This window comes from Salvia splendens, chromosome 9, assembly GCF_004379255.2.
Source record: "Salvia splendens isolate huo1 chromosome 9, SspV2, whole genome shotgun sequence".
NCBI lineage: Eukaryota > Viridiplantae > Streptophyta > Magnoliopsida > Lamiales > Lamiaceae > Salvia > Salvia splendens.
In genome coordinates, this window is record NC_056040.1 from 4,282,446 (window position 1) to 4,305,431 (window position 22,986).

The following is a 22,986-nucleotide window of genomic DNA, read 5'->3' on the forward strand; positions in this document are numbered from 1 at the left end:
CAGCCACCACCTTTACCGACGGATATGGACGGTGCCTCGCTAATCGACGATGGATTTCCGGCCACAAGGTTGTTCAACCAGGGATACTCCTACACATACGACGACGTCATCTTCCTCCCTCACTACATTGACTTCCCCACCGAAGCCGTTTCTCTCTCCACCAAGCTCAGCCGCCGCGTCGCCCTAGCTATACCCTGCGTCTCGTCTCCGATGGACACAGTCACCGGATCCTCCATGGCCACTGCCATGGCTTCCCTCGGTGGCATCGGTATCGTACACTATAACTCCCCCACTATTGATCAAGCCTCACTCATTCTCCGTACTAAATCACATAAAATACCTTTTACTCATGAGATTGTATTTAAGTCTCCTTCGGATTCAATTTTATCCGCCGACGATTTCTGCTCCGCTCCCTGCATTTTCGTGACCGACGCAGGGAGCGAGAGTTCGAAATTTTTAGGTTTTGTGAAGAAATCGGATTGGGATAAACTGGACGATAAGGAAGTTAGGGTTTCTGAGTATATGACCATGTCGTCGACTACTCTTCCGTCTAGTTATAGTTTTGAGGATGTTGCTGGATATCTAGCCAAGGATAGGGCCGAATTTGTGCCGTTGGTGAAGGATAGAGGAAATTGTTAACTTAGTTAGTAGTGAAGATGTGGAGAGGATTGAGGGGTCCGAAGCTGGGGTTGCCATCACTGGCGCCGGATGGGAGTTTCTTGGTGGGTGCTGCGATGGGGACTCGAGATTCTGATAAAATGAGGTTGGAGCATTTAGTGAAAGCAGGGGTAAATGTGGTGGTTCTTGATAGCTCTCAGGGAAATTCGATCTATCAGATTGAGATGATCAAGCATGTCAAGAACAACTATCCGGAGCTGGATGTTATTGGTGGGAATGTAGTGACTGCTTATCAGGCGCAGAACTTGATTCAGGCAGGGGTGGATGGACTTAGAGTTGGTATGGGGTCAGGGTCCATTTGCACCACCCAAGAAGTATGTGCGGTTGGACGTGGGCAGGTATTTCGTAATAGCTTTGTGTTATTGTTTATCTGATTGCTAGTGTTATCAGAATCTGGCATTCCTTAATTTGTGAAGTGAATTGTTGTTTTGAATTTTCAGGCAACAGCAGTTTATAAGGTTGCATCAATCGCGGCTGAGAGTTCTGTGCCTGTGATTGCGGATGGTGGAATATCAAACTCGGGGCACATTGTGAAAGCTTTGGCCTTAGGGGCATCAACTGTGATGATGGGTGGCTTTTTAGCTGGAAGTAATGAAGCTCCTGGTACTTATGAATATCAGGTAAAGCTAGTACTTTAAAGTTACTTATTTAACTTCAAATTACAAGATCTGTTGTGAAGTTTCAATTTTGATTCAAGGTGCAAAGCATCGTGCCTATTCATATATTTATCATATGCAGTGTTTTTGCATATGTCGATACATGTCCTATACATTATGTAAAATTATGTCTCCCAAAGATATTAGGTCGTTATATTAGGCCACGAGAAGGCTTACTTATCAGCTACGTGTCGTCCTTGCAAGCTTTAAGTTCCGTCAATCTAAATCTTGATCTTGTTTCTTTGTGATTCAGTTTGTATCTATCTTTAGGAAATGTTAGGCTTAACAAAATATCAACATGATATTTAGGAATACTTGTTAGTACTTAATAATCTGGATGATAAATCATTGTAATTTGTCATTAATTGGAGGTTATATTATCATTTGTGTCAAGGGTGGTTGGCGAGTGAAAAAGTACAGAGGTATGGGATCCCTTGAAGCAATGACAAAAGGGAGTGATGCCCGATACTTGGGTGATACAGCAAAGCTGAAAATAGCACAAGGTGTAGTTGGAGCAGTGGCTGATAAAGGGTCTGTATTGAAGTTCATACCCTACACAATGCAAGCTGTGAAACAGGGATTCCAGGATCTCGGTGCCACCTCCCTCCAGTCCGCTAATGACCTCCTGCGATCCGGTGTGCTAAGGCTAGAGGTTCGCTTATGTTCATGTCTGTGAATATGGAAAATGAGCGATGTCAAACACAATCATATGTTCTTCTTGTACAGGTTAGAACTGGGGCAGCGCAAGTTGAAGGCGGGATCCATGGATTGGTCTCTTATGAGAAGAAATCCTTTTAAATTACCATCTCTTTATCTGCTCCTTTCGAAGATGGTTTATCAAGAACTTCATACTTTTTCAATAAAAGCATCCCCATCCCTTGGTTTTCCACTGCTATCCCCTTTTTTAAGTGCAAGAATGCAGGCCAAAGTAGAAGAAAGGACATCTTTCTTTAGCGAAGGGTGATGGTGGGGATGAGCCTGTGAACCATCAGGCCACTGGCTCTTCAGCAACCAGTTTAGACAATCCGGGAAGCAAGGTTCCTCACACGAAAGCTACCATAGCAACCCAAGCTGCATCATATAACGACACATAACGAGGAGTTGTCGCCGCTGCACTCCACTTTGGGAAAGTTTGTTAGTGTGTCAAAACTCATTATTTTTGTGTCAATTTCTCAAGTTCATGTCAAGTACCACTATTTGGCTCTCTTTTTTTATTGGAGTAGGTAATAATACCTTCTGCGCTTTAAGATTAAAAATGTTCATTTCTACTTTTGATTTAGTCCCACAAAGTATACTTTTTTTCATGGACTATATACTTTTATTATATGTTGAACTTTTAGAGTGTCCACAATAAGAAAACCATGCTTAAGTGCCACAAAAACTTATCTACGGCCACAAAAACTTGTCCACCATAATTGTGGACAAGCCCAAGCCACAAATCTAATTATTTTTTCAATTCTTGGTATATTTTAATTTAATTAGAATAAAAATTATCGGACAATAATAATTAGAAAAAAACGCATAATTTAATAAAAAATAAAATCAAATCTTTGTTGTATTATAGAAAGGGGAAAATTACACAACGAAAATTATCGACATCACCCAAACAACACCGCGAACGCATATCATGATGTGCCCCCTCCCCTACGTGCCCAGAGCTCTTCAACCAAATCAGCCTGCAGTGTCGTATGTGTTGTTTCCCTCCTCAGCTTCACGTTGCACCTCTTCAACCAATTCATCAAACGCCCCATCGATCATTTGTTGATACTCATCGTCGGTATTCATTTTTTGAAAGTAGAATAGAGATAAATTGAAAAGAGGGGAGATTGGAATGGGGTGAAAAAATTGAGAGGAATGAGTGTATTTATAGGAAATAAATAAGAAAATCAAAAAATAAAATAAAATAAAAACTTGGGCAGAGTCGCGGCTCTCGGCCGCCACAATAGGGCGTCACGGCCCGCGCCCAAGAGCCGAGTCCAGGCCGACTACTCCCGAGCCCAAGGACTCCCCCCCCCGCTGCGGCCCTGCATGTCCTCCCCTGCCCGGGAGCCACGGCTCTCTATTGTGGACACTCTTATATTGTTTTTTCAACGTAGGACATCAACTTGCAAACCTGATCAAAGATTATAAAGACAATTTGCAGCTTATAAAATTTCGACTTGAAAACGATTTTGTTGAGAAAACTCCAAATACAGCAAACTCGTGCTTAAATTATTTTTTTTTTAACTTCGGTAATGTGCTCATTTCCTCGTATCTTATACTCCCTCCGTCCCACGTTACTTGAGGCATTCATTTTGAGCACGCGATTTAAGAAAGTTGTATTTAGTGAATTAAATAAAGTAGAAGAAATAATAAAGTAAGGTGATTAGATGTTTTCTTTTTAGTCATAAAGGGAAATGATTCAAGTAACTTGGGACGGAAGGAATATTTTAAAGATCTATTTTACACTGAACGTATATGATTTTAAGGAAAAATTAGTATTATCAACTACGCCAAACCTGATTTTTCGAAACATTCGCAAAAGAAGAAAACAAAATAAAACTATTAGTTGAATCATTGAATGATAAAATGCCGAAATCTGGGCCCGCTTTGCCCAACATAAGAGCATCCGCAGCGGTGGCGGTTGGCGCCACCGCCGTCCGTGCCAGCGGCAAGGCGAAGGACCGCCACCGCTGCAACCGCGCCGCTGGCACGGCGCTGCTCGATGTATCGAGCACGTCCGTGCCAGCGGACGCACACGTGGCGGTCTCCCATTCGCCAACGGCATAGCCGTTGGTTTCAAACATTTTTTATTTTTTTTTTTAAAAAAATCGGATTTTTATTAAAAAAATCGATAAAAAATAAAAAAAAAAATTTCACTTCCCCAAAAAATTATATCCGTTTATAACCGTTTTTCCCCACTTTTTAATTTTTTTTTATTTTTTTTACCCCAAAAATACACACTTTCATCTATAAATACCCCCAATTTCACTCCAAAAAATTCACACTTTCACTACACAATTCTCATCATCAATCTCTCATATCCATTTTCATCTTTCTCTCACACCCTACAACACCACTATGTCCGGTAACGACGACAACCCAAGCGGCTCTCACGGTTGGAACCCCGAATGGTTCGGTTCGCAACCGTTTCATAGTCCGGAAACGGAATATTCGGCCCCTCCTCTCACCCAAGATTCGGGCGTTCCGAGTGGCTACCGGCCATACCCAATCGACGATCAAGGTGCCTCCGATGGGCGCTACGGGTGGACACCGGAGCCTAGGCCTCGCGCCCCTTCCCAAATGCCGAATCCTCCATCTCGCGCCGGTGTCCGCACACCGTACTCACCGGCGGAGATGGAAAGATTGTTCAAGGCGTACTTGGAAATCTCCGAAGATGCGGTGGTTGGAACGAACCAATCCGGCGATCACTTTTGGTGGCGCGTCTCTAGCCGGTACAATGCACACCGGCCGCCAGGAACGATCGAGCGCAACGAGAGTATGGTGCGCAACTGCATCGGCCGAGCCAACGAAGAAATTGGCAAGTTCAACGGCTATTTCATCCAGGAGTCCCGGAATGCCGGGAGCGGCCGAAGCGAGGTCGACATCATCACCGCCTCGCTGAGCACCTACCAATCCATGAACGGTAAGTCGTTCAAATATCTTAACGTTTGGCAGGAGACGCGGACGCACCCGAAGTATAAGGGAGGCATAACATCCTCCTCTAGCGGCTCCTCCAAACGCTCACGGTCGGCATCCCTATCCGACGCCGGCGAAGAAGTGGCTAGCCAACTCGCCGAAGCTAACTTGGGTAGCCCCGATGCCCAACCAAGCGGTTCCCGACGCCGACCGCAAGGTAGGAAGAAGGCGGCGGCCGAACGACGTCGCGCCGCGACTCCATCTGCCCCTGCTCCCGAACCCGCACCCTATGTTCCACCTCCACCCCCGAACAACTCGTTGTGGGCCCTTTTGGCCAACTCAATATGGCCGATAGGTCAACTATGACTCCCACGCAACTTCAAACGCACGAGTCCATGATATTGGGTCTCCAAAAACAATTGGGGTTGGTGCCGTCGGATGCGTAGTCTTCCTCGGGTTATATTAGCCAATAATTATGTAATTTTTAATTTTTAGGAGTTTAATTATGTAATTTTTAATTTTTAGTATTTTAATTATGTAATTTTTAATTTTTAGGATTTTAATTATGTCTTTTTATTTTATTTGTAATTTGTTATTTTTATTGTGGTTTTTTTAATGAATTTTAGTATTATGAAAATGTTTTTGTGTAATTGAATTTTATATTAATTGTGCTCGTCCTTGCGGAAGAGCACAGTTGTGGGTGTTGTGCTCTTGCCAGAGAGCAGGCATGAATAGTACCGCCCGGGCCCACAACCGTGCCGCTGTCAAGAGCACGGTGGATGCTCTAACTATTTTTGTCCACAAAATAAGTTTTGTACTATATATCCATTTTGGCCCGAATACAAAAAATCGTTTCTATCTATTTTTATGAAAAAATTCTAATGAGATAATAAATATTATTTCAACATTTTTTTCTCTTTATCTATATTTTATCAATTTTGTATTCTCTCCATTTCATACAACTATACAAGTTGATGCAATTTTTTTAGCACAATATTTAGGAAAATTAATATTTGAAGGTTAAGTGGAAAAAATATAAAAAACAATACTCCCTCCGTCCACGAAAAATAGAACACATTGTGAATGACAAGAGTTTTAACGTGAAATTGGTAAAACAAGAGAGAAGGGAAAAAAGTTAAGAGAGAAATAGTGTTAGTAGAATGTGGGGTCCTGATGCACTATTTATTAGCACTAAAAATACCTGCAAGTTTACAGGGTATAACTAGTATAGCTAAAGGTTAGTACCGGGATATCGAACACAGGGAATAAGATTGCAACTGGCTATCATATACTAAGCGTCATATACTATCTAGAGACATAGAGTATTTTTGGATTGATTTTATAAACTAGACAGAAATAAATAAACAAATAAAAGAAATCATAAAAAGAAATAATACAAAGCAGGCTTAAGAATGTAGAATTCTAGGATCCAAAAACACAATCGGCTTCCTTGAATTACGGTCTCCAGAGCTATTAAGTCGATCACAATTATAGATTAAACCCCCTCCCGATGTGAGAAACCTGTAGATTAGGTGATAGGATTGAAGTCCCCTTCTAACCCTTAAACCCCTAACTCCTAAAAGCATATAAGATCAAAGACCTCACTCAAAACCTCAACTCTCCCGAGTTCTATTGAATTAAGGTGTGAATTATCCCTTTTTCCAAGTCAATTATTTCGTCTCCCGAGTACTCTAATCAACTCTAACATGTATTCAAGAGGTAGCTAATCAATTGAACATAGAAAGCACCAGATAAATCAAATAACTGCAAGAGCTAACAAGGAAAATCAATCAAATATCTTCACCAAAAATTCTACAAAAGATGTTCTACTCATAGACAAGTAAAAACTACAGTTAAAGTCCGAGACGTGAAAGAAATTGATAAAACCCAAGGTTGAATCTTCAATCTTCAGTCTTCTCTTGCCTGGATCTGCAGAGCTCCGCTCCAATGGAAGATGGATGAATTTAAGGGTGGAATATGGAATGGAAGAAGTGTAGAGAGGGAGAAGGATTGGAGGCTCTGAGATGAAGATTATGAATTAGGTTTGGGTATTTATAGGCTAGAAAAAGGGTTAATCTTGGTTATTTTCGTGCCCTACAAGAAAGGAGAGAGATTTGGTTTCACAAATTAATAATTTATTCTCTTTCTTGAATTTCCGCCCAAAATTCCGCCAGCTTTGACTGCATTGCGCAATATTCGTAGAATGGTCATAACTTTCTCTACAGAACTCCGATTGAGACGTTTAAGGTATCCACGCGAAGCTCTTTCGAAGACGAAGAGAATGATATGTAGTAAGTACTGATTGGACTTCAAAATCGCTGGAATAATGGGCTCGAACAGAGGCTGCTGCACTTTGGCCCTTTTTCACCTTTTTCTATCTTTTTCTATCATTTATCAACAAACACGTCAAAAATACCAAATGTATATCATATGCAATTTAAGAACATAATTTGCATGATTGACATTTAAAAAAAAGTCAAATCTAGTCCTTAAAAACGTGCAAAATCTGTGTTTGTCAGGTCCATATTATTAATAAGTAAGAGAAAAGGGAAAAAGATAAGAGAGAAGTTGTTGAAAACTTTCCCTTTTTAAATATGATCTATTTTTGTGGATAATCAAATACTACCCCTGTCCCACAATAAGTGTTACATTTTGTCATTTCGGTCCGTCCCACAATAAGAGTCACATTTCACTTTTACTATAAATGGTATGCACACTCCACATTCCACAACCAGTTCCATTCACATTTTATTATAAAAATTCTATATATATATATATATATATATATACGTGTGTGAGATCAAATACTAACTTTTTATAGTAATAACTAATAACTAAATATCAAATTTGTATCTTAAAAATATCAACACAAAGGCATAAAGTTATCAATCTTTCTTGTGTTGATAAATTATGTCTTTGTGTTGATATTTAAATTTACATGTTGTATTGATATAATTATGTCTTTGTGTTTATAATTTTAATACACAGTATTGAAAGTTATTAGTTATTACTGTAAATTAGTTAGCACACTAACGCAACCCTATATATATATATATAAGTGTGACCTATAATCCACTAACTTATTCAACTCACATTTTCTTTACATTTCTTAAAACTCGTGCCCACACTAAATGTGACACTTAATGTGGAAAGAGAGTAGCATGACAAATGTACTCTATTTTTCGTGGACAAAGGGAGTATAAAAAAGAATAAAATATTAGAAAAAAAAGAATAAAGTAGATTAAAATAAAATGTTTGTCAGAATTGAGTAATGCAAGTAGCTTTGAATGGTTGAAAATGGAATACAGGGCATTGAGCAAAGTAGTTTGAAACGGAAAAGGTATTTCAAAGTTGTGTAGTATAATCTATGTCTAACATTAGAGCATCCGCAGCGCTATTCATCAGGACGGACGGAGTCCGTGCCGCTGGTGCGGCGGTGTGCTATCCACCGCTGTGCTCTTCCAGCTGGCACGGCGATGCTCGATGCATCGAGCACGTCCGTGCCGCTGAGCAGACTGACGAGGCGCGACGGGATTGGCCAACGGCAAAGCCGTCGGCATTTTCGATTTTTCTTTTTTTTAAAAAAATCAAATTTAATTTAAAAAAATTAATTTTAAATAAAAAATATATTTTCCCACTTCCCAATAAATTATATCCGTTTTCTCCCCACTTTTAATTTATTTTACAATTTTTCCCCCAAATTCACATTTTCATCTATAAATACCCCCACTTCTAAACAAAAAATTTCACACCACACTACACAATTCTCATCTAAATTCTCTCATCTTCTCTTATCAATTCTCAATCTTTCACTCTTACAAAAAAAATGTTCGGCTCCGGCGATCACCTCTCCGACTCCCACGGTTGGAACCACGAATGGTTCGGCTCACAACCATTCCCTAGTCCGGAAACGCAATTTTCGGCCCCTCCTCAAATCCAAGGTTCTCAAGTTCCGGGTGGCTACCGGCCTTGCCCGGTGGACGACCAAGATGCCCCCGATGGGCCATACAGGTGGGCGCCCGAACCTAGATCGAGAGGGAGTGGTGGCTCTCAAACTCCTCCTCTTCCTACTCCTACTCCTACTCCTCGTGGTGTTCGCATCCCGTACACTCCGGCGGAGATGGATCAGTTATTCAAAGCCTATTTGATTATCTCCGAAGATCCGGAGGTTGGCACGAACCAAAGTGGGGATAAGTTTTGGTGGCGCGTCTCTCGCCGGTACAATGAAAACCGCCCGGCTGAAACCATCGAGCGCAACGAGAGTATGGTGCGCAATGCCATCTTCAGAGCCAACGAAGAAATCCAAAAGTTCCAGGGGTATTACCTCCAGAAAAAGTGGTGAGTGGGGAGCGGCAAGAGCGAGTTCGACATCATCAGTACCGTCTTGGCTACCTACCAATCCCAACATTACAAACCATTCAAGTACCTCAGCTCTTGGCAGGAGGTGCGCGTGCATCCGAAGTATAGGGGAGGCGTATCATCCTCCTCCAGCTCCTCCAGCAAACGGTCGAGGTCGGTATCCCTATCCGACGCCTGCGAGGATGAGGTGGCTAGCCAGCTTGCCGAAGCTAACTTGGGTAGCCCCGACGCCAGCACGAGCAGTTCCCAACGCCGGCCGCAAGGAAGGAAGAATGAGACGACCAACCGCCGTCGCACCGCGACTCTATCCGCCCCCGCTCCCTGTGTGCCACCTCAACCCCCCCCACCAACTCGTTGTGTACCCTTTTGGCTCAACTAAATTTGGCCGATAGGTCAAATATGACTCCCGAGCAACTTGATTCACAGTTGGCAATGAGACGAGGTCTCCGAAAAACATTAGGGATAGGGCCAGTGGACTAGTCTTCCACGGGGTATTTTTTAGCCTTTAATTATATTTTTTAGGATTTTAATTATGTATTTTTTATTTTTAGGATTTTAAGTTTGTAATTTTTATTTTTTAGGATTTAATTATGTAATTTTTATATTTTAATGTATTTTTAGTAATTGAAGTATTTAAATTAAATAATGGAATGATGAGACTCTTGAGCATATTCATGCGAAAGATAAGTATTGCTCTTAGAGGAGTAGAGAGTAAAAAAATAATAAAAGTAGGTCCGGGCCTATATCCATGCTCTCGTCAAAAAGTACAGACGTGGATGCTCTTATAATTTTGGACGGAGGCAACTATTATTTTTATCACACTGTACAATAAATTTTGAAAGTTTGAAGCTATTAAATGATGTAATAAATGACCAAACCGCCTTTCAAATAGAATACAGTAGTGTACATTTTCTGAAATCGTTCATACTGAATCTATCAAATTTATTTGGATAAAATCGGGTAAACGTCCACGTAAGGGACACGTCATCGGCAAAATAAAACAAGAAAAACGCAGGAACAGCACGTATCAAAAAGTTACAGTTATTTGTCGCGTGTATAACCATGACTTCTGCAGCCTTTATCCAGACGACAAGAATCGACGTCGTTGCATTTGCAGTTGCACATACCTCATTTTGATTTACCCGATTCTCTCCTTTTTGTCAATCCCTATTCTCCTTCCACATTTCTCTCGATCCCTTCTTTGATTTCGTATCACTCCTCGGCTATTCTTGGGAATTTCTTAAAAATTTGAAAAATTAAACTAAATATAGGAGCAGATTACCGATTGCGATGCAAAGGGCCGTTGACACTGTTCTAGCTGTAACTAAAGAGTGAGTCGTATTTCCCCTTTTATCCCTCGTTTCACGCGCCCTACTGATTTTTAAAATCGTTAATTGTATGATTAATTTGGGGCTGGGTTTTGCCGATGAATATGATTTGATCCTGGAGCTATCTGTTCTTCTGTTCAGTTTGAGAATTCGGCTCATTTCTGTTTATGTTTGTAGAATTATGTTGATTATCATTAGATGTTAATCTGTGGTAATTTGAGCATATACGGTAATTAGCTGGCTTTTGGAGGGATGTCTATGAAGACAGAGTTGGTAGTAATTGAGTCAGATTTACATAACGGATCAGGAGCTGCTTGTGAAGGATTATATGGCGAAATTAACATGAACTAGTCTTGTTTGTCAAAAGAGTTGGATTTTTTTTTTTTGGGGGGGGGATTAGTTAATTGGATTGCTTTACTGGCAGCCAAACTCTGTTTGTTTGTTCTTAATATGGATTTGAGGCTGTATATGCATATCCCAATATCAAAATGGAGCTATTTTATGTTCACTGGCGGCAGAGAATGGTTAGACATGAATATGAGGATAATGAGATGTCCGATTAAGTAGATGTCTTTTATGTCGGAGTATGGTGGGAATTCTCATGTGCTGCTATCAGTATCCACCGAGCTCAAGCGCCTTTTTTGCTGAGCTTCTGAGGGATTTCTGTGTTGAGTCTTTATGTATCACCTGATGAAATAGGAAGTATGTAAAGGTATTTCTAAGTTCTATGCATTTGCGTTCAGGACAAATTTGTGATTTTATCAAGTGGGGTATTTTTGCAGTAGGGCATGCATAACGACATTATTGCAACACGTTACTTTCGGAAAATCCTTCATACTAGTACATGAAGTATGATATATCTTTGGTTTCTTTGTGAACGAGTTCCAGACCACGAACTATTGAATAAGTGAATTTGGTAGTTCTGTACCTCTTCCTGCTTTACAAGATTTACAATATGTCAGCAATACCACCTAGAGAGTGTTGAAGTGATTCTAAAGCTTTCATACATTTTATGATGATTCTTTACTTCGCCATTTATTATCCTTTTCATAATCTTTTTTCTATGAAAGACATTATGATACACCTGAGAGATGTTACACTTTTAATTCTTTTACTTGTTGATATAATTTTTAGGTCAGTAAAGACGTTCACTTATGAATTTCTGCACAATATTGTAAGACTGATAAATGGAGTGTCGGCACTTTTATTGTCTATTTTGCCTGGGAAGGCTTCCATTCTTGAAGGCATTCACGGTTGGGAGCTTAGGCCAACTTTCCGTGGACCTCGACTTCCTCGTTGGATGGAAAAGTAAGTTCCATTTCTTTCAATATAAAATCATTAAAGAACTGCAGTAGTTACTCTGTGAATGATTATCCAGCTTTTATGCCTAATTAGCAGATTTATTCATTATTATGTTCAGCTTTGCCCTGAAGATGATAACATCATATATGTTCTTCTGCTGATAGTCCTGAATGTGCAGTCAAAGTCTGAATAGACGCTTAAAATGAAGGATATTCCTTTCATACAATGTACTAAGATATTGATGCGACGGCATTCTGCATAATTTTTCCACTCATTTTGAATGTATGGGGCTGACCTATTTCAAAATTAAGCACAAACCTGCTTAGTTCGAGATTTTCGTGTATCTTTGTTGGGATTGCATTTTGGTGCATCTTTTGAAATTTAATATAAGGAATTTGAAATCTTACAAGACACGGACGATAAGATCACCTATGTCTGAGTTGAAAACTTGGTACCCACCCTTGTCTGTCACTAGATGAATTTTTGTAAATAATCCTTGCTTGACATGAACAATGATTTGAATGTGTGCAGTGGCGTATCGTCTTTCAATCAATTCATTCATGAATTTTCTGTTGATTCTGACACGTCCTCAAGTGTGGATTATTCATCCGATGGAGAAGATTGTGATATTTATCCTCCATCTCCTCTGTCACAAAGTTCCCGATTCTCACGAGAAAGTAGTTTTACGAAGCAGAATAGAAGTTGGATATGGTGGATAGGATGTATAATCTCATGGGCTTTGTTTCCCGTGAAATTACTTTTTGCCCTGCCACTATATATCATTAATTCAGCTTTGCCTTCTTCTAATGCCCCGAGGAGTTCAGGAAACTATCCTTCAGTTGCACAATCTCCTAGAAGACTGCAAAGTCTAAAGGATCATTTTGTTCAGCGGGCCACTGATCGCAGACATGGCGTCGTTGAGGTATGTTGCAATGCTCATTTACATAATCTTTTCCCAAGATGATGATGAGACCTTGCTACAGTTGTTTTCAGTTTCTGAAGTTCCTGGGATACAATACCCACAGTGGTATACTAAACAGTCTCTATTTCGAGCATTGATGTTGTGATTTCTGTTCTTAAACTGCCTTTCCTTGATTAAATCCTGTGATGCTTGTCTATTATCTACAACTCAACAGGAATGTGAAATATAAGATTGCTGACTGAATTACATATTTACATCTGTTCCTCTTCTTTTTATTATCTAGCTGGCTCTCAACCTATTGATTAATTAGCAACTAGAACTTAACGAAAATGTGATATAAGAGGGCCAACTGATTGACATACATAAATTTATCTCATCCTTGTTAGTCCCTCAACCTCATAGGGTATAATATGTGCTTGACATCAGAAATGATAACAAAAATGGTGACATGATACATTTCTTATTGTGGGACCATGAGTTTACTGTACTATATCTTGATTGCAATTACATTACAAAAGTATGCCACATTAATATCTAGTTTATTTTTAGGATCTCCACCTAGCAATTGAGTTTTCTATAGAATCTGCATTTGATGTTGTTCACAAGGCGGCCCATAGCATTCTATCTCCAGCAGATACCTTGGGAAGTGTATGCCGGTGGTTATTATCCAAACTCAGTTTTCACAACGACAATCCTTCTGAGGATTTTGTCTCTTCTTGCCCCACTACCGTTCTGTCAGATAAGGATCCAGCTCCTTCCGAAAGGAAATCGTCTTTCAACCTCAATACAGATGCCAGGACATGTCAAGATGTCATAACGGAGCTTGGGTATGAGAAACATGACCTAATGTTATCTTTTCTGTGGTCATTTCCTCTCCCATATGAACAGTCTAAATGGCATTGTGTGTTGAGGCTCCAGTTTCGTAGGGATATGCTGAACGTTTTATCATTTATGTTAGAAATAAGTGAATGTGCATTGAGGTCATGCTGTGTAGTTTTTTCCATTTGGATCTTGAACTTTTGGTGGTTTGCCACTACAGATCAAACCCCCTTCCCCTGCCCTATGTTCTATCTTCTCTAGTTATCAAAAGTCGTCACTGCTCCTTGTGAAAACTATATGTTAATCTGTATATTTTTTGTTAGGGTTCAAGTTATCAGCGTTGAAGGGCAAAATAATTCTTATCTATCTAAGAGTTCTTCTCAGTTTTCTTTTTATGTTTTAGGTATCCTTATGAAGCTATCCGTGTAGTTACAACTGATGGCTATGTACTTCTTCTGGAAAGAATTCCAAGGTTTGTGAGCAAAACACATGATCAGTTGTCTAGTTCACCTTTTGTTTTATTGCGATTTATATCAGAAGTACTTTGCTGTTCCACTCCGAGAAAGGAAATTAAAAATTGCAATTTGATGTTTGTAAACATAATGCAGGAGAGATTCACGAAAAGTTGTCTATCTGCAGCATGGAATATTAGATTCATCTATGGGGTAAGTTATGTTATAGATCAATCAGGGTGGTATTTTATAGTGAAGTAATACTTGTCTTGACCTGTAAAGTCTTCTAATTGTTTCGCATGTCTTATATAGTAATGTGTTGTGCATTTGATAATTGTGCTCATGTTAATTTTTTATCCTTCAAATAATTTTGTTATCCTTTACCCATATTCTGACACTAGTAGATAAATTTACAGTTGGGTGTCAAATGGTGTTGTCGGTTCTCCTGCTTTTGCAGCCTTTGATCAAGGTTCGTATAATATACCAAAAGCCAAACCCGGTTCTTGAACATATCTAGTGCAAGCATAATCCTTGATAGTGGTTTTCCCCCCTCTTATATGCAGGTTATGATGTTTTTCTTGGAAATTTACGGGGATTGGTTTCAAGAGAACATATCGACAAGAATATCTCATCACGGCAGTAAGTGGCTCCCTATTTGTGGCACACTAATCAATAATGATAAAAAAAAGACTGGTCACAATTTATTGATCAGATAATCACATAGAGTAAGTTTGTAATAAGCTCCAGCAGTATCTGGGTAATAAAGATTGTTCTATTACCAGTAGATGGGTCTTTGCCAATTCACTTTAATTCCATATTGTATCTGCATTACTCCTTCTATATCCAGTCTTCCGATGCTGGCAGTTCAATTCAATGTTTATGAGGGCAGGGGTAGCTAAGTTGAAGTGGTTGTTAATTTTGTTTTAACTCTTAATAAATACATCTAGGTGGAAAGAGGCAAAAAAATTTTGCAAGTAGAAATCTCCTTGCTGATGCTAGGATTTGGTTCGGAAGGAACCTACTGACATGGAACATGGATTTGTGTGTGGTTCCCATTCTCCAATCCCACAAATTAGGCACCATTCTGCCATGAATAGCTTTAAGATCTAAGAGTTCCTGCATATGGAAGTATAATCATTGTAGGTACTTCATATGTTGCATTTGTTCAAAGACAGACCAAACTAAGTTGTGAAGGCAAAAAAAAAGAGAACATCTGTGTCTCGTGTAAACACACTAATAAGTAGTGCCCATTAGTTATGTTTACCACTGATTGAAGTTGGTATCCATATTGAAAGATGCTTTTTCTTTTTCTGTTTCCATCATAAAAGGATATTACTTGAGTACTACCATTCAAATTGTATATTTGTATATTTTCCCATTATGGAAAGCTTCAGAGTTTATTATGTCTCATACCCTTTTTGGAGGGTTGTCCTTATCAGGTTACATTTTCTATAACACTCCTGATTAAACTAAATTTGTGCAGATATTGGAAATACTCGATTAATGAACATGGGACTCAAGATATACCAGCAATGGTAGAGAAGATACACGACATTAAGATTTCTGAATTGAAGTCTAACCAATCTGATCCCGAGGAAGAAAATAACAGCGATCAACCTTACAAACTTTGTGCAATTTGTCACAGTCTAGGAGGAGCTGCCATTCTGATATATGCTATAAGTCGTCGGATAGAGGAAAAGCCCCATAGACTTTCCAGAATGATCCTACTCTCACCAGCTGGCTTTCACCATGATTCTACAGTCGTATTCACAGTATCGGAGTTCCTGTTTTTTCTGCTTGCTCCTCTGTTAGCACCTATCTTTCCAGCCTTCTACATTCCCACTAGGTTTTTCCGTATGCTGCTAAATAAGTTGGCTCGCGACTTCCACAACTTACCTGCTGTCGGGGGACTGGTACAGACACTCATGAGTTATGTCGTGGGTGGGGACAGCTCAAACTGGGTAGGGGTTTTAGGTCTACCACACTACAATATGAACGACATGCCAGGCGTCGCGTTCCGGGTGGCACTGCATCTGGCGCAGATGAAGCGCTCCAAGAAGTTTGCAATGTTCGACTATGGCAGTCCCGCTGCGAATATGGAGGCGTATGGTTCCCCAGAGCCGTTGGACCTGGGGGAGTACTACAGCTTGATCGATATCCCCGTTGATCTCGTGGCCGGGAGGAAGGACAGGGTGATCAAACCATCTATGGTAAGGAACCACTACAAGGTGATGAAGGATGCAGGAGTGGAGGTGTCCTTCAGCGAGTTTGAGTACGCGCACCTGGACTTCACGTTCTCTCACCGTGAGGAGCTCCTGTCCTACGTGATGTCGCGTCTGCTGCTGGTGGGCCCGCCCTCAAAACAGATGCAGAGGCCTAAATCTGTCAAGGGGAAGAGAAAAGATCTGCAGGTGAAAACAGGCAAATGAACAGGTGAGAGCTGGTTTTTCGAGACGATGTCTGTATGAAATGATCGATGGTCAACCTATGTACATACATAGAAAGAGACTAGTTTTAGGAGTGGTTGGTGTTGTGAGAGAAATGTGAAGCCATCTTAGGTCTTCAGTTTACCCTTGTCTACTTTTTTTCTGGGATTAGAGGAGTTAGGGACTGGGTGTGGTGTGGACCTATTAGCAAGCACCTCTAGTTTGTGTACTATTATGTCAAGTATGTTGTATCATGTATGTAACTTTAAAGCTCTGAACATTCATTAGATGATGTTCAAGTTACGCAATTTATGTTGTTATGATACTATTTGTGTTCAATGATAATATGGTGGGGTTATATTTTATTATCGTCTCATTAATGCTTTGGTTAGTGAATCAAAGATCAATACCCTCTCTTTAATTGCTACTATAAAATGCAACTATGATTTTCACTCTACGATTATTAAGCATACTCAAATAATTACCGAACTAAAACTAGCTAAACACCAAGTTTTAACTTGAATCTTGTTAGACTTCTATTTCTATGAAAGCAAGGTAACTAATAATCCGACGTATAACTTCCAAAACTTGATAGTCACCTCAAGAATCCCTCTAAACCAGATACAACTCTCAATTTATTTATCTATCTTTTCAACTGAACTCGGAGTTTAAGATGCATCTTCATTCGTCACAGATAGATAAACTGTTCATAAATTTTTTTTATTTTGGATCATTTACCAAAATTAATCCTCATCTATTTATAGTAAACAAGGTAGATCCCTTTTTTTCTTAACAATTTAATCATTTGTTTTTCTCTTTTACTCTCTTACTTTATTAATTTTGCATTTAAATTCTTATTAAGTTTTTTTTTTATGGACAAAGATAGTATATAATCGTTAATTGTTTGTTTCTATACAAACTAAAATAAGGGTACAACCGTACAGCAATGAAAACCTAAAATATAACATGAGCAACAAAAATCAGTAAGGCCCATTAAATTCGGCCCAATAAGAGTCCAATTACAGCGCCGTTTATAAGAGCCATTGCCCTCTTGTTCTAAACCTCTTTCATTTCTGTTTGCTTTGCCTCGTTGCATAGCAATTACAGAAACCCTAGTCCTCCTCCCATCCATACTCCGACGACAGCGGCGGCGGAATACTTCATGCTTGTAGCGCTCCTTGCAGATTTTTTATTAACGCATGTATGTTTTGTTTCTACCTCTCTAATTTTCTCCACAGAGGATTATGCCTTTCTTGTTTACGAGTCCTCTTTTGAATCCCCCAATAGTCGAACTAAGCTGAATGCTTTAACTCGAACTTGCTGCTTTGATTCATTATGTCATGTATTTATGTTTTGTACTAGTATTTTTTTTTCTGCTATATGTTTAAATTGATTTTTGGTAGTTAAATGAGTCCTTAGCTTATTCTGGATATATGTTTTGTGTGAATAGTGATGGGTATGACTTCTGGGAAAGCCATGCTTTTGATTACCTACTCTGAAGAGATTGTGGATGGTGAGCCAATCATAGTTTGCTCCAATAGCCTTCCAATCAAGGTGTATCGAGAACCAGCTGGGCATGCCTTCCATGATGCTGCCCTTAAGCTATCAGGCCACTTTGTGGAGGTGGATGACAAAGATGATGGTAAGACGGTTTCCGAAGAGAGAGAGTCTGTTTATGTTCAGTCATCGGATCCTTACAGCAGTAAAGGAAAGAAGAAACCTGGCGGTGATCCAAAGCAGCAAGATCATTATGCTCTGTTGGGGTTGAGTCATTTGAGGTATTTGGCTACTGAAGATCAGATAAGGAAAAGTTATCGTGAGGCTGCTCTGAGACATCATCCTGACAAGCAGGCTGCTCTTTTGCTCCTCGAGAAAACTGAAGATGCGAAGCAAGCGAAGAAGGATGAGATAGAGAGTCTTTTCAAGGGCATTCAGGAAGCGTATGAGGTGTTGATTGACCCAGTCAGGAGAAGAATCTATGACTCCACAGATGAGTTTGATGATGAAATTCCTGGTGATTGTGCACCTCAGGATTTCTTCAAGGTTTATGGACCCGCCTTCTTAAGAAATGGACGCTGGTCTGTTAACCAGGCTGTCCCACCTTTGGGAGATGATAAAACCACAATTAAAGAAGTGGACAGCTTCTATGATTTTTGGTATGCATTCAAGAGCTGGAGGGAGTTTCCGCATGCTGATGAGTTTGATCTTGAGCAAGCTGAGTCCCGTGATCACAAAAGGTGGATGGAAAGGCAAAATGCAAAACTCTCTGAGAAGGCAAGGAAAGAAGAATATGCGCGTATACGTACGCTTGTTGATAATGCCTACAAACGGGACCCAAGAATTTTGAGAAGAAAAGATGAACTGAAAGCTGAGAAGGTAAGGAAGAAGGAGGCCAAGATCTTGGCCAAGAAAATGCAGGAGGAAGAAGCAGCTAGAATTGTTGAAGAGGAGAAGAAACGGAAAGAGGAGGAGGAGAAAAGGGCTGCTGAAGCTGCTTCAAATCAGAAAAAAATCAAGGAGAAAGAAAAGAAGCTCCTTCGCAAAGAAAAGACCCGTCTTCGAACACTTGCAGCGCCTATTTTATCCCAGCGTTTGCTTGGTCTTACTGATGATGACATTGAAAGTCTTTGCTCGTCTTTTGATAAAGATCAGCTCAAAAGTTTCTGCGATCGGATGGATGGAAAGGAAGCTGTTGAGAGTGCAAATCTTCTAGCCGAGTGTCTCAACTCCGATCAGAAATTGAAAGATGTGAAGGAAGTTGAGAAAAATTCAAAGCTGAATGGTTCTGTACCTGTGAATGGGCAGGTTGCTTACAGCAGCTATGAGAAAAAGGAAAAGCCTTGGACTAAAGAAGAGATTGATCTTCTAAGAAAGGGAATGTTGAAATTTCCTAAAGGAACTTCTCGAAGGTGGGAAGTGATTTCAGAATATATTGGTACCGGGAGGTCTGTGGAAGAGATTCTCAAGGCTACAAAAACAGTACTTCTACAGAAGCCAGATTCTGCTAAGGCATTTGACTCCTTCCTTGAGAAAAGGAAGCCTACGCCCACGATAGTATCTCCTCTCACAACTAGGGAGGAGGTTAAGGGCACACCCATTAAGATTGATGGGAGTCAATCTACGGCTCCTGATAATTTGCCAGAGTCTTCAGATCATAGTGTAAACAGCCTGAGCTCTGAAGACAGCACTGCTGCAAATGGAGTGTCTTCAGGTGCAGACCAAGATTCATGGTCCGTTGTTCAGGAAAGAGCTTTAGTTCAAGCTCTTAAAACCTTCCCAAAGGACACTAACCAGCGCTGGGAACGAGTCGCAGCAGCAGTTCCTGGGAAAACTGTGGCTCAATGTAAGAAGAAAATTACTGTGATGAAGGACAGTTTCAGGAGCAACAATGTGGCAGACAGAGGCACTGAGGACTCGAAGGACTCATCCAGTCAGAAGGAGGAAGCTACCAAGGTCTCAGCTGACAGTGAAGCTGCTGTAAACGACGTATCATCTAGTTCTGATGCAGACATATGGTCTGATGTCCAAGAGAAAGCATTGGTCCAAGCGCTGAAAACTTTCCCAAAAGACACTAACCAAAGATGGGAGCGCATTGCTGCAGCAGTGCCTGGGAAAACAGTCAATCACTGTAAGAAAAAGTTTGCATCTCTTAAAGAGAACTTCAGGAGCAAGAAAACTGCAGTTTAGGCTTACAATTATGTTATTATTGGTTGTGGGAGATTGAGGGTCTTGGGGGCTCCAGGCCGTCCGATGTTTACACGGCCATGATTGCGGAAGCAGCTTCTCTTACATCATTCCTACAACTGTGATTGTTGTCATTTCATACGGTAACAGAAACTTCTTATTTTGCATATGAAGCAATTTTGTACGAGCTGAGAGAGTTAATTATGTGTCTTTTTTATTCTCAATTCTTTATTTTTCTTCAAATTACTACAGAGCATTGCACTTTATTTATGGTTCTTGAGATATTTCATATATTTATCTGTTAAGTCTATAATATGAATCTCTGCTTATCGTCACAGTATATGGGTTATAAAAACAGTGGGATGAATAAAGATCCTTTTAAACGACACACTCTTCAATCTAACATCAGTTTCATGGATTTTGCAATTACCAAGGCAAGGGAGATCTGTTATTTACATATAAAAAGAATGTGGAAAAAACATTTTTCTATGTACACTTTCCCCTTTTGTAAGAGCCTCTATTGTTAGATTCTCTCTAGCCTCGTATGCTTTTTTTAAGCAACTGGGGCAAAATTGTGCTCTACAAGTTAGGCCAGAACAGTTGTTTAGTTTTTCTTAGCCATTAATTCATGGGTGGTGGTGGAGGAGGCGGCATGGGACAGCCGACTGGAAGAACATAAGGTGTGTGGTGGTGAGGGTGTTGGTGGAGGTGGTGGTGATGCCCCGGGGGCATCATTACGGGAGTGCCGACTGCAGATGCCATGTGACGGCCGGGAGGAACAGCCACTGGCTGCCCCACTGGCGCTCCACCGTACATGCCTAATCCATGCATGTTTGGCCTCTGATGATGCTTCATTGTGGCTGGTGGTGGTGGATGGGCGAGTTGGCCGGTTATAAGTGGCGGTGGCAGGTGGGCCGATGACGGGTTGTCGCCGCTGACGCTGGTGATGTCGTGTATGCTGGACCTCCTCCTGTCCCTGTTCATGGAGTTCAAACGGATGAAATACTTCTGAGCATGGCTTGCCACTTGTGTTGGAGTTCTTGAAATCACAAAGTTTCTTGAAATGCTCCTCCAATCCCCCTTCCCAAACTTGTCCAATCCCAGTAAAAATAGCCTGCAGCATCCAACAAAAAAGGGTGTAAGTTTATTTATTTCAACTTTTTACTGATTTCTGGTATAATACAGTATTGGAAAAGTACCTGTGCTCTTCTTCGGTCCAGGGAATCCCCTTGCGCCGTTCTTGGTCGGAACGGCTGGAGCCTCCACCACCCTTGGGCGGCTCGACTGGGGAGAAGCTAGAGTTCAAAAAGGGCTTGTCTTTGTGATGAAAGGGGTCCTTATGAGTAGTGGTGGATGTTAATGAAGGTGAAACTGCTGCAGTGGTGGGATTGTAATCAGGCAATGGCACATTCCCAGCTTCAATGGCAGCAACATCTTCAATCAGAAGCAGGTAGTGATGCTTCAATTCTAAAATGCTTTTAGTGGGGACCATTGAAGCAATCTTGGTCCAGCTCTGCTCCCTGCATTCCTCCTTCCAGTGCATCGCAATGCCATTCTCGAACGCCTTTTCCTCTTCCCTGCTCCACCCGGCCCCCGACCAACCTCTACTCGTTCCCGACATGTATATGTGTTTATGTATGTGTATGTTGAGAGCTCAAGAATAGTTGAAGAGTGGGAGTTGCAGGGATAAGGAGAGGTGGAGGAATAAATGGGTGCAAGATAAGAATGGTGGGTAGCAATGAATTTAATTAATGGAAGAGGACCACCTGTGACTAGTGAGGCTCAAAGGGATGGGCCCCTTTGTCATATACATTACAAAATCATTGCATTTCTACTGCTAATCTATGTTTCTTCTATACTTTCTTTTAATATTTACTAGTAGACTAGTAGTAATTTATATGTTACTCTATTGCTAATTGTTTGATTTCATTTGATGGCTCTCTAGAAGAGACTGCAGTCATATACTTTATCCATTTCCAAATAAGTATCTCATGCCCATTAAAACATGGAGTAATAAATATCAAAAAACAAGACAATTTACTCACTTAAATTACATTGGAGAGTGAAAATATTAAACAAAATGTAGTAGTAAATTTTACTCCCTCCGTCCTATTTAAGATGGTCATCTTTCCTTTTTTATTTGTTCTAATCAAAATGACCATTTTCCAATTTTGGAAATAACCATTTCTCTCCTTATTAAAATATTCATGTACCTTTTTACTATTTACTTTATTCAACCTAACAACATTTCCTAAAATTTCATGTTACTCAAGAATGCAGCATCTTGAGTAGGACGGATGGAGTATGCATTAGTTCAACCACAAATATTGGAGGCCACATAGAATTGCAATGATTGATGAGGGTCACAATGGTTTTGATTTGGAGTTTGACGCGCCTATCCAACGCGCGTGTGGTCACGTTCCACCAGAGATTAATTCATTCATGAGGTTAGTGGTTAGATACACTAGTGGTGTGGATTACTAATGAAAAGTTTGCAAATTTTAAGATTAATTCATTTTCTGGTTTTTGTAATCTACCTAAATCATCAAAAACCTCACTTTAATTGTAACACTAGGTTGTAAGAGTATGTTGGAATTTGGAATTATTAATACCGGATAATATATACAAGAAGAAAATTTCTCTCAATAAGATTTCTTAGAATAAAGATAAATATATTTAATTTATTTTCATATTTTCTGTCCTGAATTAAAGTCGAAGAGTTTTTGTTGTTTGTTTGTGTGT

The 22,986-nt window shown here is 40.2% G+C and overlaps 3 protein-coding genes and 1 pseudogene across 3 annotated transcripts; 3 read left to right on the forward strand and 1 right to left on the reverse strand.

Moving 5' to 3' along the window:
- Positions 1–24: 24 nt before the first annotated feature.
- On the forward strand, positions 25–2,138 carry LOC121747654 (annotated as a pseudogene).
- Positions 2,139–10,347: 8,209 nt separating this feature from the next.
- Positions 10,348–16,925, forward strand: LOC121748309 (lipase 3-like). Its single transcript, XM_042142585.1, has 9 exons — positions 10,348–10,642; positions 11,774–11,947; positions 12,473–12,863; positions 13,413–13,690; positions 14,086–14,154; positions 14,291–14,347; positions 14,551–14,603; positions 14,698–14,773; positions 15,618–16,925. Exons 1-9 carry the CDS (start codon positions 10,602–10,604, stop codon positions 16,561–16,563), a joined length of 2,085 nt encoding a protein of 694 aa, XP_041998519.1. The 5' UTR covers positions 10,348–10,601; the 3' UTR covers positions 16,564–16,925.
- Positions 16,926–17,630: 705 nt separating this feature from the next.
- Positions 17,631–20,487, forward strand: LOC121748000 (dnaJ homolog subfamily C member 2-like). Its single transcript, XM_042142199.1, has 2 exons — positions 17,631–17,761; positions 18,011–20,487. The coding sequence occupies exon 2, from the start codon at positions 18,013–18,015 to the stop codon at positions 20,245–20,247; it is 2,235 nt and encodes a 744-aa protein (XP_041998133.1). The 5' UTR covers positions 17,631–17,761; positions 18,011–18,012; the 3' UTR covers positions 20,248–20,487.
- A 183-nt stretch (positions 20,488–20,670) lies between these two features.
- On the reverse strand, positions 20,671–22,107 carry LOC121748001 (transcription factor MYBS1-like). The gene is made up of 2 exons (XM_042142201.1): positions 21,444–22,107; positions 20,671–21,358 (listed from the first exon to the last, which is right to left on the reverse strand). The coding sequence occupies exons 1-2, from the start codon at positions 21,863–21,865 to the stop codon at positions 20,866–20,868; spliced, it is 915 nt and encodes a 304-aa protein (XP_041998135.1). The 5' UTR covers positions 21,866–22,107; the 3' UTR covers positions 20,671–20,865.
- Positions 22,108–22,986: the final 879 nt, after the last annotated feature.